The sequence below is a fragment of the Corvus moneduloides genome, chromosome 1, assembly GCF_009650955.1.
Source record: "Corvus moneduloides isolate bCorMon1 chromosome 1, bCorMon1.pri, whole genome shotgun sequence".
In the NCBI taxonomy this organism is placed as follows: domain Eukaryota; kingdom Metazoa; phylum Chordata; class Aves; order Passeriformes; family Corvidae; genus Corvus; species Corvus moneduloides.
The window spans coordinates 152,837,107-152,853,365 of NC_045476.1; the positions used below are offsets into that span (position 1 = coordinate 152,837,107).

The 16,259-nt window shown below is 36.5% G+C and overlaps 1 protein-coding gene across 2 annotated transcripts in view; it reads right to left on the bottom strand.

Moving 5' to 3' along the window:
- TAF2 (TATA-box binding protein associated factor 2) overlaps positions 1-16,259 on the bottom strand; it is a 61,096-nt gene that overhangs the window by 13,023 nt on the left and 31,814 nt on the right. For both annotated transcript variants that reach the window (XM_032132246.1, XM_032132236.1), the window contains exons 17-23: positions 15,213-15,353; positions 13,762-13,872; positions 12,234-12,427; positions 11,548-11,687; positions 5,843-5,912; positions 4,234-4,343; positions 1,765-1,994 (exon numbers count right to left, since the gene is read on the bottom strand). In XM_032132246.1, coding sequence (XP_031988137.1) covers positions 1,765-1,994; positions 4,234-4,343; positions 5,843-5,912; positions 11,548-11,687; positions 12,234-12,427; positions 13,762-13,872; positions 15,213-15,353 — 996 coding nt within the window. The remainder of the gene's footprint in view (positions 1-1,764; positions 1,995-4,233; positions 4,344-5,842; positions 5,913-11,547; positions 11,688-12,233; positions 12,428-13,761; positions 13,873-15,212; positions 15,354-16,259) is intronic.

Here is a 16,259-nt window from a genome sequence, read left to right on the forward strand (position 1 = left end):
TAGTGGCACTGGTCTGTCAGTACTGATTTTAACATGTTTATGCTCTCAGAGTATGTCTCCTTCGAAGAATCTAGTTAATCTGATAAATTCTATCACCTGTTTATTCTTTTTTTCCCTCAGTTACATACATCCCTTTTTTCATCCCTACCATTTTTTGTCCAAGGCACTGCTATTGTGAAACACTTCTGGACTGTCTGACATAAGAGGCAGTCTTTGTTTTATGCTACTGGAAAATCAGTACCCTGAATTTTGGGGGAGTTACAGTGAAATGGTTACCTTAAGGTAAGGGGTTAGGAAAATGTAGATGAGGAATAGGAGAAGATACAAAGGATGAATTGCGAATTGAAGCTTATACCAGTGCTATATTTCCACACCAGTGCAAGCCAATACACTGCTAAATGAAGCAGCCTCATCCCCACACAGTTCTGTCCTGGGGTGCCACAAGCATTTTTACAGCTACGTGACGAACTGACTCAGGAAACTCAAATATCTGTTCATAAAAAGGTACTGTTCAACCAGATCCTTCCTGATCCAGCTCACTATGCAGCAACAAGTACTATGCTAGCACAAGGAAGAGGAAAGTTTAGGAAAAGAAGAGTTAAGAGGAAATCTTTTGATAGTCTGGCTCCAAAAAAAGTTTGGGTGTTCACTGAACTGCAGCCTAAAAACCTGCCAACAAAATGCTTCCTAGTATTTAATTCTAATGATTAGGGACAGCAAATTTGGACTTACTACATGCTCTGTAAATATGCAGGACAGGTCTAACAATATCTGACTCTACCAGCATTTTCTCCCCCTGCTGGAAAGGGCCTGCAGCGTACTGTCAACCAGTACTCTCAGTATACTTTTCAATAAAAACTATTTAGACATTAACTATGGAACTGATAAAGTAACAGTAAACCATCCCATTCAAAAGGGTGGAGAGAGTTTCAAACATGCTAATCACATGTTTACATTCTCTTTCAGGATTTACTCCTGGACAGTTTCCACCAAATGCAGTTTTTGAAACTGTTAAGAAAAATCACTCATTTCCATGTGTGTTGATTTTTCTTTCCCTCGTAATTAAATCTGTCCAACAAAAATACTTGGTCTTGAAGCAGTGGCAGTTATTCTTGAGGAAAGTATGACCTTAATAGTTTATAAAAATTTGTTTTCTAACTACACAATGGAATATGTGTTAGGACTGAACCCTCCGAATCCAGAAAGATACCAAACTGAATGTATGCCATTCTTCAGAAGTTGTTACAAATCCTTCAGAGCACAGTACTAAAACATCAGATTCAAATGTTCAATGCAGATGTGTTAGATTTCCAACTTTCACATCTCTTAAAGTTATTTAAGATGAGGTGTATCTATGTATTTTAAGATGCAATAAATTCACTGATAAAGGTTTTGTTTTGGAAAATTGGATAACTTGCCTATAAGAAACAGTCTCATGAAAAAAGTTTTCATCACAGCATCAAACATTTCTGTGAATCATTTCATATCTCATAAGCAATATATACAGTTTCGTAAAGAACAGAAATGATGAGACTAGAAAAAAACAAGTAAAAAGCTTGCATATGCGACACAAAACAGTTAAAAAATGTCCAAAAAATCATGGTATATGCCAGCTTTTCAGGAGTACAGAATAAAGAGCAACGAGGTAAGAAGGTAGCTTAGGTAAAGCATGAGAGGCTTGAACACAATACAAAATTCAATCAGCAACCCATGCAAGAACTCAGAGCCAGCTGAATAGGATGGATGCAGATAGTTTGTGCTTACGGTGTTCTGAAATCCTACTGACTGTCCATGATTGTTAGTACTATTCACAGGTTCCTGATTATTTGCAACTGATTCAGGGATGATCGTTGGATTAAGTACAGCCTTCTTTTCTTTCAGGTTAAGAACAAGTCCAAGCTCTGGTAATGGTAAACAGGAAGGTCTGCTGAGGCCAAAGAGTGTGAAATAGAGGTCCACAGCACCACATCGTAATCTCCAGTCATGTGAAGTTCCTAAAATCCAAAAGAGATTGTTAATACAGAGATAAAATCTCCTCCTCTCTCACAAATAAAACTGCTTAAGTGATCTAGGCCCAGCAGAGTATGACATTTTCTGTGCTGGAGATACACTTCCTTCATTATTCCTGGCTCTCATTAGCTGTAATTCATATGCTTTCTTTTTAAACTTTTTTTCTTCTTAAACTTTCCTGTTTAAAAGAAAGGCTTTAAGTTTCCTGGGTTGTAAGTTAGACATGTTTAGCAGAACAAGACCAGAAAAGTAAGTGCTGTAATAACATAATGAAAAATAAAAGAAAAATAACCACACCCATATGTCTTTATTTTTCAAGTTGCATTCTTAAGTTTTCCTACTGGGCAAGTAAATAGAGCATTTTATTACCAAACTGGCTTCCTGTATCAATGGATTTGGTTGCATTTGCCTATGTATTCCACACAATGTAGTAAGAGCTTTAAGCATGACTAAGATCTTTACTCTCTAGAAACTGGATTGATCGAGAAATGCACAGGCATGCTTTTTAACATCATTACTATGTCCTGTACTTCACTGAATACACAATACTGTATTAAAAAAAAAGTCTTCTTACTGCACAAAGCAATACTTTATTTTTTTATTATTTTTCACTGCAAACTGTGTACTGCTTTTATATCTTCATACACAAATGGTCTAAGCACATTTGGCACCAATCACAACAGAAAGACATTTAACATCTGGTGCAATCTGCAAATACAGTGATTCTGGTGTTAACTCAGCCCAGCTCCTGACTGACTGCAAGTTTATTGAACATATTGTTCCCCAGCAGGAATTGAACTGTATCTGGTAAACAGGACACAGACGTGCCAACTGCCATGTTAATGTGGCTGTGCAAGACTTAGCACAAAATAAAATTACAAGATCTATCCTTGTAAATAGTAGTTTTATGGGGCCAAAATAGTGTTTTGAGTAAGCTTAGCTTACTTACCAGTTACAAATCACCAGTCACACTCACCCAGTTACAAATGAAAGCAACATGAATATTCATCTGGACATTTCTAACATTAAAATACTCTCCAGAGAATGACACATTCAAAAATATCAATTTTAGAACTATTGTAATATTATCAATTTAATTCAGATTAACACAGAGGAAAAAAAAGATTACATATATCAATCAGAGTCTGTTCTCTATTATATGTGCTTATGTTAAATGAAAGCAACTCATGATTCTAGAACCATGCATGTTGAAACCTGGCTACTAGCTTGTCAACTAACAACTTTTTTCAAGGCACCCTGGAAGGCTACAGTTATCCCTTACAGAAAATTAATTGAAACATTATGTCATCTCGAGGCATAGAAATTTAAGTGCTTAAAGCCCCATGAACTTTAATAAGAATGTATACCCTATTTGTTCCTTGCAAAAAGAGGTAACGCTTGTAACACTGCACACACTCTTCTCTCATGAAAAAGCAAAAACAAATTCTCTGATGGGAACATCAAAATTGTTTATTTTGTGTGTCTGACACTTGGAAAATCCTATGAAACTGAACTACTAGTAGTCTCCCCACTTCAACCCCTGGAGTGTAGCTGTAAACTTTCAAACACTAAATATAATGACACACAGAGAACAGAAAGCCTGCAATGACCTAAAAAAAGCTATATAAATGTTTATATGTAATCTATGTAGTAATGTGCCAGATGTTAAAGGGCAGCTTGTCAGGACTGGATAAAACTGCGTCAGTAATGAAAAACAGGTCAATGGTAAAGACGCAAGCCTTCTCTCACTAGGATCTTTCCTAATCTCAAAAGGCAAATTGAGTTTTAGGTCTATAATGTACTTCTAAAAATCTCATTTAAATTATCTATACCAATGCTGTCCTCTCGTATTCTCTGTAAAAGAGACAAAAGAGGACAAAAAGAGACATAAAACAAACTCTTAAGTGTGGCACAGACACCATTATTTGAAGAAACACTTCCTTTGAACATTTTTGAACATTAGAAATATCATTCTGTGAAAAAGGACATCAAAGCACACTACATCAGTAGACAAAAGAATTAAAAACAAGGTTTGGTAGCCTATGTCACTAAGAATGTTCTGGAAGTACATAGATTATATTCAACGTCTGAGACTGGATTTTCAATTTCTAATCACTGAAACTAAGAGAGCTCATGGCATATTCTGAAGCAAGTCTTTATTTCAAAAAACCTCACAATAAAACTCCAACACAACAAAACAACAAAAAAATCAAAAACCCTAACCTGAATTCATCAGTTTCCAAAGCTGATCTACCAAAGCTTCATTACATAAAGGGGACTCCATATTCTTGGTGAAAGGTGGATTCTTAGTCAGCATATCCAAAATCTTATGCCTGAAAGAAGTAGAACAGTAATCTTTATTATCTTCCAAAAGAAAAACCCTAAGGATACAAAGTCTGTTAGTTTGCAATATTCTTACAAAATTCTTAAATTACAAGATTCAATCCAAATTTCTAACCAATGTTTTATGCCTTTAGTTCTTTCTTCTGTCCACAATTATGCACAGACACAGATTTACCATCAGCAATATAACTTAGAGATAAAAAATGAGGTGCAAAGCACTAGGATGTTTTTAGACGCAACTGTTAACAGTTGTAGGCTACATTATGCTTTTCTGTTTAGTAATGATCTTTTTTGAACACTGACATGGAAATTTACCAAGAAGCAGCAACACTGGCAAATAAACTCCTTACATACTGATACCAAAGAGTTTCTAAATAACTGCAAATGTTTGTGACGGACACAAAATGGCAGGCCCAAAAACACTGACCTGCACATTTTCCTGAAAACAGACACTGCCACCTCTTAAGTTGCATTGGTGTCTGAAGATCCTGCACTTACCATATTGCTTACAATATTTACACACTGAGCTGAAAGTAGATACATTTTTGTTTCTTCAAACTTGGCCTTGAAAACATTTCACAAATAATTCTTTTTTCCATTACTTGTTATTTTAACTATTTTTCTCTGTATAGCCAGCTTTCACCTTGCTGTCTTACACATTTGGAACAAGAAGACTCTTGCAGATACTTTTTTTTCTGCATTTTCTTTTGGAAGAGGCTAACATACAGCACTCAATTCAAATTAAATCTCCTTCTTAAACTGAAGCTAAACCTGTATTTATTTTCATTAACAAGAGTGACAGAAATGAAACAGAACAATCTTGCAGCTATGACATTTGTACGAAATCACCTATAGAGAGTAAAAGTAATATTATTCAACTTTATATTAGAAGTAATATTATTTAACTCAGTATTTTAATGGTGGTCATAAGAATAAAGTGTTGGAAAAAACAATTATTATGAACCTTGGTGTTCACAGGTTTGTAATGAATGTGCGAAAATACCCAACCAATCATGTGAAAACAAAGTTGAAACAAGCAATACTAGAAATTTCACCACATCTTCACATGATCCTTTCACCCCATCTACAGTCTAACAATTGCTTTACACCCCTTGCTGTCCAAATATTGTGTGTACTATGTCTCAGACTGTCTTTTCTAAATATCACAAAGTCTTTTTTGCCATATGCAACATCATATTTATACACTTTATTTATGTTCAGGAAATAATCTCTAACTTCAGACTTCTTCCACAAGGTAGAACATAAAAGACAAAAATAACATAATGCAGAATTAGAACAGAATATACTAATTTTTGAGATGTGAATTGTTGAAACATCAAAACACGTTTCAATTAACCTAAAATAACAAGAAGGAAAAACAGTTTTGTGAAGAAGCAGTTAAAGATCTGATCTATTCTAGTGATTCCAGGTGAAGAATTTACTTAGTAGCTTCAGCACTGGTAAAAAACCTGTCTCTTTATTAACTCACCTTATGTAGGGTACAGGATCACTCTGAACCATGGTAAGTAGCCACTGTAATTCTTCATAGCTCCTATCAACTGCAAAGCAAAATAAACCAAAATGCCTATTAGAAGGATTTTGATGAAGACAATCATGAGTTCCTGAATTAGCACATAAAGAGCCTGAGTGATTGCAACTAAAGAGGAATTCCACTAATTATAGAGCAAATTCAAAGTTTAAGTGTTTTACTTTACATTGAAATAGAAACATTTACAAAACTCTTCCATGCCTCAATTGTTCAATAACAACCAATTTGACTATTTGCATGAGCATTGACTGGGAAAATCAGAGTAAAGGCTCATCTTGATATTGTGAGGTTCCTAAACTGAACACATTCAAATATCCTTTCAAGAATCAGAAGCATAACATTTTCTGTAGAGAATATACAACTCTCATACACAGGAATCTGTGAAGGATTATCTTTAAATAGGATAGAAAGAGGAATACTACAGGGCTTATATAAAACTGCAGTCATAGCTCCCCTCAGTAGCCTTCATTAGTTTTTTAGATCATTATATTTTGCAACTAAAATGGATTTTGAAACCTATCAGCACATGCTTCTAGAAAATTGCTGTTTGACACTGTTAGAAACGAAGTCAGCTTGTTAGATTGAAATGTAACTTACATTACAAAATTCCTTTGATTATCAGAGTAGTATTGCAAAATATGGGATATCATGATCACTCATTACACAAAACATGAAAGAATTTTTATGTGATCTTTTTGTCAGGTGCATAACTAAGATTTTTTATAGCAGTATTCTCCTTTCTTTAAAACAATGAAGAGGGTGTATTAATCATTACTGGATAGACAGGTCAAAAAACACTTCTGTTGCTTTCATTTTGTGGTCCTAGCAAAAGGGTCTTTCTTCCCCTAGCCAATCATACTTTCAGTTCTAAATACCTCAGTTCAACTTTTCTTCCTTATTTCTGTTAGTTTTCAGTCAACAATTTTAAAATATAACTTCTTTCATCCAACCAATTCTTATACCTATTATTCTCTTGTTATTTCAGTAGGGTAAGTTGCTTTTAACAGAAGAGTCATTTATTAATACTAGAAGAACCAGCACTTTAGTTCTATTACAAGTTTTAGAAATACTTTGGACAGCTAAAACATAAGACCCCTTTCTGGGCAAGGAGAAGGCAACTACATTAAAATATTGCTTAGAAGATGTCTGAAGAGTCATTTGCAAGCCACTTGTGAATCAGCACTGCTCTTCCTACAGTCCAACCAAAACAAAACTGGTTACACTGGTGAGGCTCCAGTAAACCCTGTTTGGAGGCAGAATGTATTAGCTCACACAGTGCGCTGTTCAGAGCACAGCTACACAGTTCTGCATGATGCCAGAGCAAATTTGTATCCATACACATCAGAACTACAATCTCAGATTTGCCTTAAAATCCAGAGAAATCTTTGAAAAACTATGCCTAGAACATACTTCTAAGGGAGTAGTGACTGCTTGTGCTCAGCTCAGTGCTCAGCTCAGTGCACAGCTGCTTTTTCTGGCTTGGAACAGAAGGCAGCTAGAACACTGCAAACAAAAGTTGTTTTGCATGTAACAAAAATAATATTGTATTACCACACAGCAAAGAATTACCACACTGCAAACATGAAGTCACAATCATTAGCAAATTGTAATTACTTTGACTAACAGAAGGTATTTTAAAATGCTTTTTTGCTAGAAAATGCAAAGCCTGAGAGATAAATCCTTTAGGCTGGCAGTACTGTATAACAAAAGTGGGTAACACCATACTTTTGTAATTTTTTTTTGTTGTTGTTTTTTAAACTTATTTCTGCTAGAGATGAAGTAACTCGTCCCTGCTATTTGCCTTATAGTGTAAACTAAGTCTTCTAGGCTTCCAAAGCTTTGCTACTAATGCATTTAACCAGCTCCTTAAATTTACACAGGAACTATGAAACAGTTTGGACAGCAATGACAAATTAAACCTGACCTCAGGCAGAACCAATCTTATTACCCAGAAAAACCATACACCAGCCTGGTTTGGAGACCTCACAAGATCATCTGCTCCAATCTTCCATGGGAAAGGGAGCCTAGATGAGATTATCTAGCACTCTGTCCAACTGCACCTTGAAAACCTCCAGTGATGGGGACTCCACCACATCCCTGGGGAGGCTGTGCCACTGACTGACTGTTCTTACTGTAAAAAAATTTTTTCTTGTATCAAGATGAAACCTCTCTTGGTGCAACTTGTACTTGTTAATCCTTCTCCTTTCCATGTGGAGGAGAGAGACACTCCATCCACTTTGTAGCTGCTCTCTAAGTACTGGGATATTCTGATGAAGTCTTCCTGAGCCTTCTCCAGTGAGAAAAGACCTAATGCTGTCAAGTCTTCCCTCACAGAGCAGGTTCTGCAGCCCCCTGATAATCTTCATGGTCCCTCTCTGGACCCCAGTCTGCCCACAACTTTCTTGAACTGTGAGGGCTGCAACTATACACACTGCTGGAAGTACAGACTGAGTACAAAGTAGAGTGGGATGATCACATCTCTGTCTCTGTTAGTACTGCCCCTGCAGATGCAGCCCAGGATCTGATTTGCTGCAGCCACACGCTGCTGACTCAAGGTCAGCTTGTTATCCACCAAGACCGCAGGTCCCTTTCAGTGATGCTGCTTCCCAAGCACAGATCCTGGCCTGTTCTGGGCTCTTTGGTTATGCTGTCCCAGGTGCAGGACCTTGCACTTGTTAAACTTCATCCAGTAGTCGCTCACCCGCTCTCCCAGCCTGCCCAGGTCTCTCTGTGAGATGTCTCTCCCTTCCGCTACGTCCACCTCACAACCAGCTTTGTCATCAACAAACTTGGTGAGGCTGCTTTCAGTGATGTTCTCCACATAATTTCTGAAGATGTTCCCCGAGGGACCCACTTGTGACAGACTGCCAGCCTGAGTAAAAACCACTGATCGCCACGCTCTCAGTGTGGCCCATGACCTGAATTCTTACCCGCTGCACTGACCACCCATCCTGTCTGTAGCTTGCCAGTTTGTCTAGGAGAATGCTGTGGGAAAAGCAGCATGTGTAGATTTTCATACTTCTGATAGATATAAACACAAGTCATTGCTTTCAGAAACAAAAATCCCCTTGTGATTTTTTTTCAAATTATAAGCAGTGTTGTCTCAGTTCTCAATTGCAGCAGACCATCTCTGACACTGAAGTTTAACGTTCATCAAATTTGATAATGGTTATTTATTTAGAATAGTTTGTGGTTATCTCTTTTAAGTATGCAACTGCCTTGTTCCATGCAAATAACTATTAATAGTCATACAGCTCTCACAAGTTAACTTTTAAAAGTCAATAAACTCTGTTCACTTCAAGCCACTTTAGATAAACTGTCAAAGCCCTTGTATGCTGCCTCAAGCATTTTAAAAAGTTACCATGTCTGAAAAAACCCCTTGCTATTAATGGCAAAGAAAACAACTTATTCAGTTCCATGGAGAAATTATTTCTTTTCAAGTAACTTAAAAAAAGGTAGTGTTATTCCTACTCTAAAAGTTCCACCCAGAAAACACAGACTTTCCTTTTTATGGAAATTACAAAATCTGTCAGCTTCCTTTACAAGAACTGTTAAAAGCCAGCTTTGGCACAAGCAACAGGCTTTTGATAGCTGCTGGTTTGCATCCAGTGTGAACTGGAAACCAGGTAACTGGGAACAAGAATCAGATCTCTTGGCAACACATGGCCAATCATTTCTCCTTCTAAAGCCAGGTTTAGGGCTCTGCAAGACAAGCACTGCTAGCTTCTCTATGGGTAGTGGAAGAAGTCAGTTAGCAAACTGTGTTTCCAGATCACCCCTCCACCAAAAACTCACCAGTCTTACAGCAGGAGCAGAAGCTCCTGTGTTCAGTGCTGGAAGCTTGTATTGGAGAAATGACAGTGATGACCAGCTAGACACTAGGCTGTGTGGTGAACTGTAGTGACTTTATAGCAGATAGGTATTTGCATCTGCTACCTCTGCATCCAAGAAAAAGCTGTTGGCAAGGGGCAAGGCAGTTAGGCGCAGTAGTATTCTGGTCTGTCATTTTCAGATCTCACAGTGAGCTCTGTCAAAAACTCTGTTCATCATCTCAACCACTGATTTCAAGTAATCTACTTTTTACCATTCAAGTTTTAGCTTCCTGTACAAGGTTTCAAGCAACTTACCCTACTATCTTGCTTATACAGGACCCCATTTGATCAACTGTTTTAAAGATGTACTTTATTACCTTGTAGTATGCTTTCTTATCCAAGCCACTTATTAACTATAAATACCATCCATAAAAGGTCAAGAATTTAATGAGAAAACATTATTTCTATCAGTTTGTCTTTCCAAAGGGTGGGATGAATTAGTGACATTATTCTAAAGGAAAAGAGCTGATGAGTAAGCTTTCTATTCTCCAGCAAATCTTTCCATGAACATTCTATGAAGGGTGGAATAAAGCAATTAGCCCACCAATGAGAGATATGTATAGCACTAGCACAATTGTGAATTCTAGCTTTTATCACTCACAGGATTACCAAATGGTCTATGTGCAGTGGGTTATGGATACAGAGTGTCTGGTGGATTACAGGAGGGAGCCTGAGTGCTGCTCAGCACACAGGCTCCCTCACAGTTACCCGCTGTTTGGAATGACAGCCTGGTTTCAGTCTGTGAGCGGATGCCTGAGTTCCACTGAATGCATTCACTCAAAGAATCTAACTACCTTAAAACCTCCCACTGCTCATCTAGTTTGAGAAGTCTTTGGATAGAATAACAGGAGTAATGTCAAAGTAATACAGCCCTTAAAAAAGGGAGAAAACAATTATTCATGTAACAAGCAAAGGAAACTCTCCTTTACCCTGAAAACAAAATAAACCCATGAAATCTGAGACAGAATAATTAGAAATCTACATCCACCAGTCTGCTACAGAGGAAGAACTGAAGGATTTGGCCACTCTGAAAGGTATAAACCTTCAAACACAAAAGTATTACAAATCTGCTGAACAAAGAAAGACTAACCCAAATAAATGAACGGGGCAATATAATACTAAATTAACTTTATGGAATGCAAATCACTGAAGCTGTAATTTCTAACTGCATTAGAAATCTGTCAGGATTGAGTTTTAACTACAATACAGTTAAGAAACTGCCCCGTTTGATTTTTTTTTTCATGGACCGGCAATAGTCAACTTGGATAAAGGCAATATTAAAAGAATGTAAACATCTCATAAACATAAGCTATGCATAAGGAATGGCAAAACATAATCAGCCAAAATATCGCTACAATAATCTGTTTCCAATATTTATAACCATAAAATGCATGCAAAAAGCACAATAAAGATATTAGGAAAAAGGTAAAGCAAAATCAAGGACTTTGACTAGAAATTATGGCTGAAATCAACTAAATCAAAGTCACTGAAGTGTTCAAGAGAAATTACCAAATCCCCTTACTGCCACTTATTATTTCAAAACTTTGGTATCTGATTCAATTTGCAAAGCACTGAGAAACAATGTTCAGCACATCTTCATCACACTTATACTTGCTGGGACAAAGCAATAATAGAAATCTCAGTTTCTTATTAATACAGCTGTCATCATACAAGCTCTTCTGGTGGACACAATTTCAACCTAATATTAATGAGGTAAGCCCTACATTTGTATGAGAATTGTTAAAAAATGTCAAAATACTTGGAAAAAAGTACCTTTTGTGTAGTCAACGACAGCCTCCAATGCTGCTATTCGTACATCTACGAAGTGCCCGTATTCTGCGTACGACTTGAAGAGAGCAGGATCACTTGGGACATGACCATTCTTCTGAAGCACTCGAATAGCTTTTAAACAGCTAGACATGGTAGAAAGAGAAAATTTACATCAGGTTTATGAAATACCAGCCAAGAAAAACAAAACTACCTTTCCCCAAATTGAATACTGAAGATTTTCTGAATTATGTTATCCATATTAACATGATTTCCATGTTACAATTATTTTCACAGCATTAACATACAGCTCTTATTACCTCTGAATCAGGCAGAAACACAAATTAAATTCTCCACCCTGTCAAATCCATTGCTTGGTTTCAGTAAAGCCATAAAAATTTAGAGAAAACACAGCTCAGATGATGCGTGTGCTCTACAGTTACTGTTACAAGGCAAAACTTTCATAAATGCTCTTCTTAAAGAGGCATGGCACGATCAACCTGTTATTAAAAGTCTACACTGACAGAAATTAATGCTGAAAAATAAAGCAATCAAGACAAACTTGCATTTATCAGCTTTTGAAACTTGAAAGGAATTTGACATTTAAGATTAAGACAAGCAAGCTAAAATCTCAAAAGCTAACTACAGAAAGGTACATAAAACCCAAGAAAAGTAGTGTCATTAAACCCTACCTGACTGTAATAGTATGTCTGTAACTGGGAAGAAGCTTCTCCATATTCAGAAAACGGGTAATTTCCTCAAGAATAAGTCGTACATCAGGATTTAAGTTATCCAATGTTCGAACTTCATTGTTCACACTGACTGCGGGAGTTACAGAGTTGGCTAGGGCATCAATCAGCTCAGCACGATAGTAGTTGTCTGAAAACTAAATAAAACCAACATTTAACACAAGAAAATATAATGATATATATTCTTTCAAAGCTAAGAAATGCTTAAACTCTGTTACAGAACAGATCTTAAAGCCGAGACAGTGGGAAACACTGCATGAGAAAGCAAAACAGGAAAAAATTAGTTCTGAAAATCATACCATTAATCCAGCCAGCAACTTCATGAGCTTCTGAAGTGAACTAATGAGCTCACTGCTGCTTAGTGAAGAAAATCTCGCTTCTTCATCCACCCCTCTTACCTGGGCTCGTAGTTTCACCCCTTCTGTTATGCTGGCCTTTGCATCTGTTAGTTGTGTTAGTAAGCAGCAAAAAGTATAAAAATAAAATTTACAAAAGCAGAAAGAAGTACTGGATTTGAGTGTTAAGTTACTTTAACCTAAACAAGCCCCACATCTGTCAGATCCAGCAGAAGATGTCAAGCATGTGCAGAAGGGACGTGGAAAAGTGAGGCTGGATCTCTCCCTCAGTGGTAAGAAGATGTCAGACACCTCACCCCTTTCTGTGACTACTGATTCATGTGTCCAACTCTCTACCTCTCCACCCTCCATCATCCTTATTTCAGTAATAAGCAACAAGTGTTGTTACAGTATGTGTTCTATACACAAGAAAAAATTAGGCTTAAGACACATCAGACTGGTTCCACTTAACTTTGGATACTTAATTGGGAAGATTATGATGGGCTCCGAGCTAGAATTCTCTTATCATCTCAGGATCTCAAAGGTCATCTAATCCTCCTTCAGAAGAGGTCTGTGTGGGAAGGAACTTGAGGTGACATTTCCAACCCAGATGTTTCAGTTTAGTGATGGAACAATATTAACCTGTGGTTCAGCTGCTATTTAACTAGATGAAGACAATCCAGTTCTGTGAACTAGAACTGATATTCAAAACACAGAAACCCAGAGTCCTGTATATTGTTAAAAAAAGATTATTTCCTTTCTTTGCTCTTTCAAATATTCTTTTCAAGGTCAAAAAAACCATCATAAAAACCAGTGCTTAACTTTGCATGCTACATTCTCTCCAAACACTCGGGTATTTTTAATGAAAAAGAGTAAAGCAAGGAAAGTATGTGTGCCACAGGCAGGTCCTTAGTAAGTCAAACAAGCACACAGAGCTTGAAATATCCAAGAAGTGCCACCATAGAATGTCAGTTACAGAACATTCTCTAACATTTACCATTTAGTTTAGCACATCACCTTTGCATCAACTCTGAGCCAGGTATTTACAGTAGTGGTATCAAACGTCATGCAGGTATTAACTAAAACTTTTTTCAACAAAAAAAGAAGTAAGAGATTAAAATAAACACAGTCTTTACCTTATTCTTCCTGTTATCGTTATACTTGATCAAATCCAAAATAAACATTAAAACCTCCTTAGGACAAAGGTTGTGAACATCTCTCAGAAGGGCCATGGCAACAGGCATAGTCTGTGTGATAAAATTAATACTAACATCACTCTTTACATTAAGGAAATGATAGTTATACACTGGAAAGAGGTACATCCTGAAAATCAGCAATTAACAAATTTACAATAGCAAGTGTCTGAAAAGTTGTATTTACATACTTTTTGAAAGTATAATTTTCAGATCAAATAAACTATGTAGTTATTGTTCAGTAATTAGTGACAGTACAGCTATTTGGAAAAAAAAAGAAAAAGTATATCCAAAACCAGACTCCCAAGTCAAGACACTATTAAAAAAGTATCAAATGAAAACCAGTGATACACAGAAAATGATGATGGAATTTATTTTGAGATAGACACTGAATTTGAGTGTTTCATGTAGACACAATGTCTAAGCTTCCACTTTGACTGAGACATATAGACCCAACAGGGTCAATGAAGCCTGAAGAATTACTAGCCAGACAGGTGCTACTCTGACTAGGTATTTATTTTAGAATGAGCTAAGCAGATGTCTAGGCTCCACTTGACATAGATTTAGGAATCTTACTCTAGATAGTCAAACTTGGCACACAGGATTAAAAAGGGAGAAAAATTGATGATTTAGTGGTAAAGAATGAACAATGACAAAAAAAGCAGAAAAATACAAAAAGAAGGTCCAAGAATGACAGGAAGGATGAAACAGTTTTGGACAGAGTAAAAAACCAAAATTTGAGTCTTCTATAAAATCAGTAATACGAAATCTATGAAATAAGAACTCAATCACCCAGTAAAGTGAATCTTGAGAGAAAAACATTGTAATTAGTTTTGTTATCCAATGAACAACCAAAAATCATAGATTACAGTAAAAAAAACTGTGCTAACACCAAAATAAGCAGCAATGATATGTGATTTGATAACAGAAAGAAGAGGGCAAGAAGGATTATCCAATGTCTTGAACTAAAAAGCCCACCAAGATAAGAGTTTTAAGACTTTACTTGCAGTATGGTATAATTGCTATTAAAGAATAAAGGCAGTTGCTGAATTCACTTAAAAGATAAAATTAGTATCTTCCTTACAGTGTTATTTAAGAACGAGCTCAGAAATAATTACAAATAATTATTATATAATAACATAAAATTCTCCATTCTCCTGAAGAAACTGCTAATTTAACTTCAGCTACTCAGAAGAAATTACTAAATATTTGTTAATTGATTTTTTACTAAGAAGGAACAACTGAAGCCATATGAGAAAGAATTAGTTACTTTGACTTTTATTACAGAATAATTGAGGCTTGGGCGATCCATGTTCCTGTAATTGTCAACTGTGGGAACATTTTAGTATTTCGACAATTCTTTTAAAACATTCATTGAGAAAAATAAATTTTACCTTTTGAAGAAAGTAGCTTTGAAAGTTCATGAAGTTGTTGGTCTTCACAATGTTTGGACAAGTCTTACAACAAAACATTCGGGTAAAGAGTGACTTCATGGCTGGTGGTCCCGTCCACGTACTTACCATGGAATTTGCAATCTGAGTAAGTAGGGGGGAAGGGAAACTGTATTAACATGACCACTGCAAGTTTAGTTTGGCTGTAAAAAAGTACACATTTCCCATAATCAAAAAGGATAATTGCCAAGAACATTCTCTCCTTTAAACAGATAGTTACTTTCATGAGTGTACTATCTTATATTAGCTAAGTATTCACTGACATTCCTAATATATCTTCTCTACGTTAAAGGTAAGTTTTATGAGAATGGTTCCATTTGGAAGACATCTGCAACTAACTACCCTTCCATGATAAACTTCTGTTCTTAATTATTTTCTCTTCTATGTATTTTAGATGAAAATTCTGTGTTTACTATGCCAAGTTCTCTGACTTTACAGAAGCCAGTGATGGAAGGGGATTTTGCAATACCAACTTCCCAAATTTACCCTGCCAGTAACCTCAACCTAGACTTTAAAATAGGTCTCAGCCACCCTATGAATTAAAGACCACCTCTAAAATTAAGACAAGGCAGCTCCTTCTAACTTTAATTGTAATGCACTAAAAGACTGTGCACTGAGAACTATTTATTACTATAGTCTGCTTTGGTGTAAGGCAGTTAAGGTTCCACAAAGACAAAACTGCTTTTTGTGCCTTTCCAGCATCCTGGGTTTCATACATTTGCTGTATGGAGCACTGAAAGTCTGCAGACAAGGACACCTGTGTCGGCTGATGGTTAATCTGCCTGATGTGTGTGCACACAAACAAATGGTACCAATGCACCCTACAATGTAGCAGGAATTTCCATTGTTACAGACCCACCACAAACTAAGGAAAAATCTGTTTTCACAAAGAAAAAACTGAATTTGATGACTTCCTTCCAAATTATTTAGCTTGTTTCAAAGGTTATTGCATATGCATTAAGTGAAGGAAAAGCAAGAGGCTATCTGAAC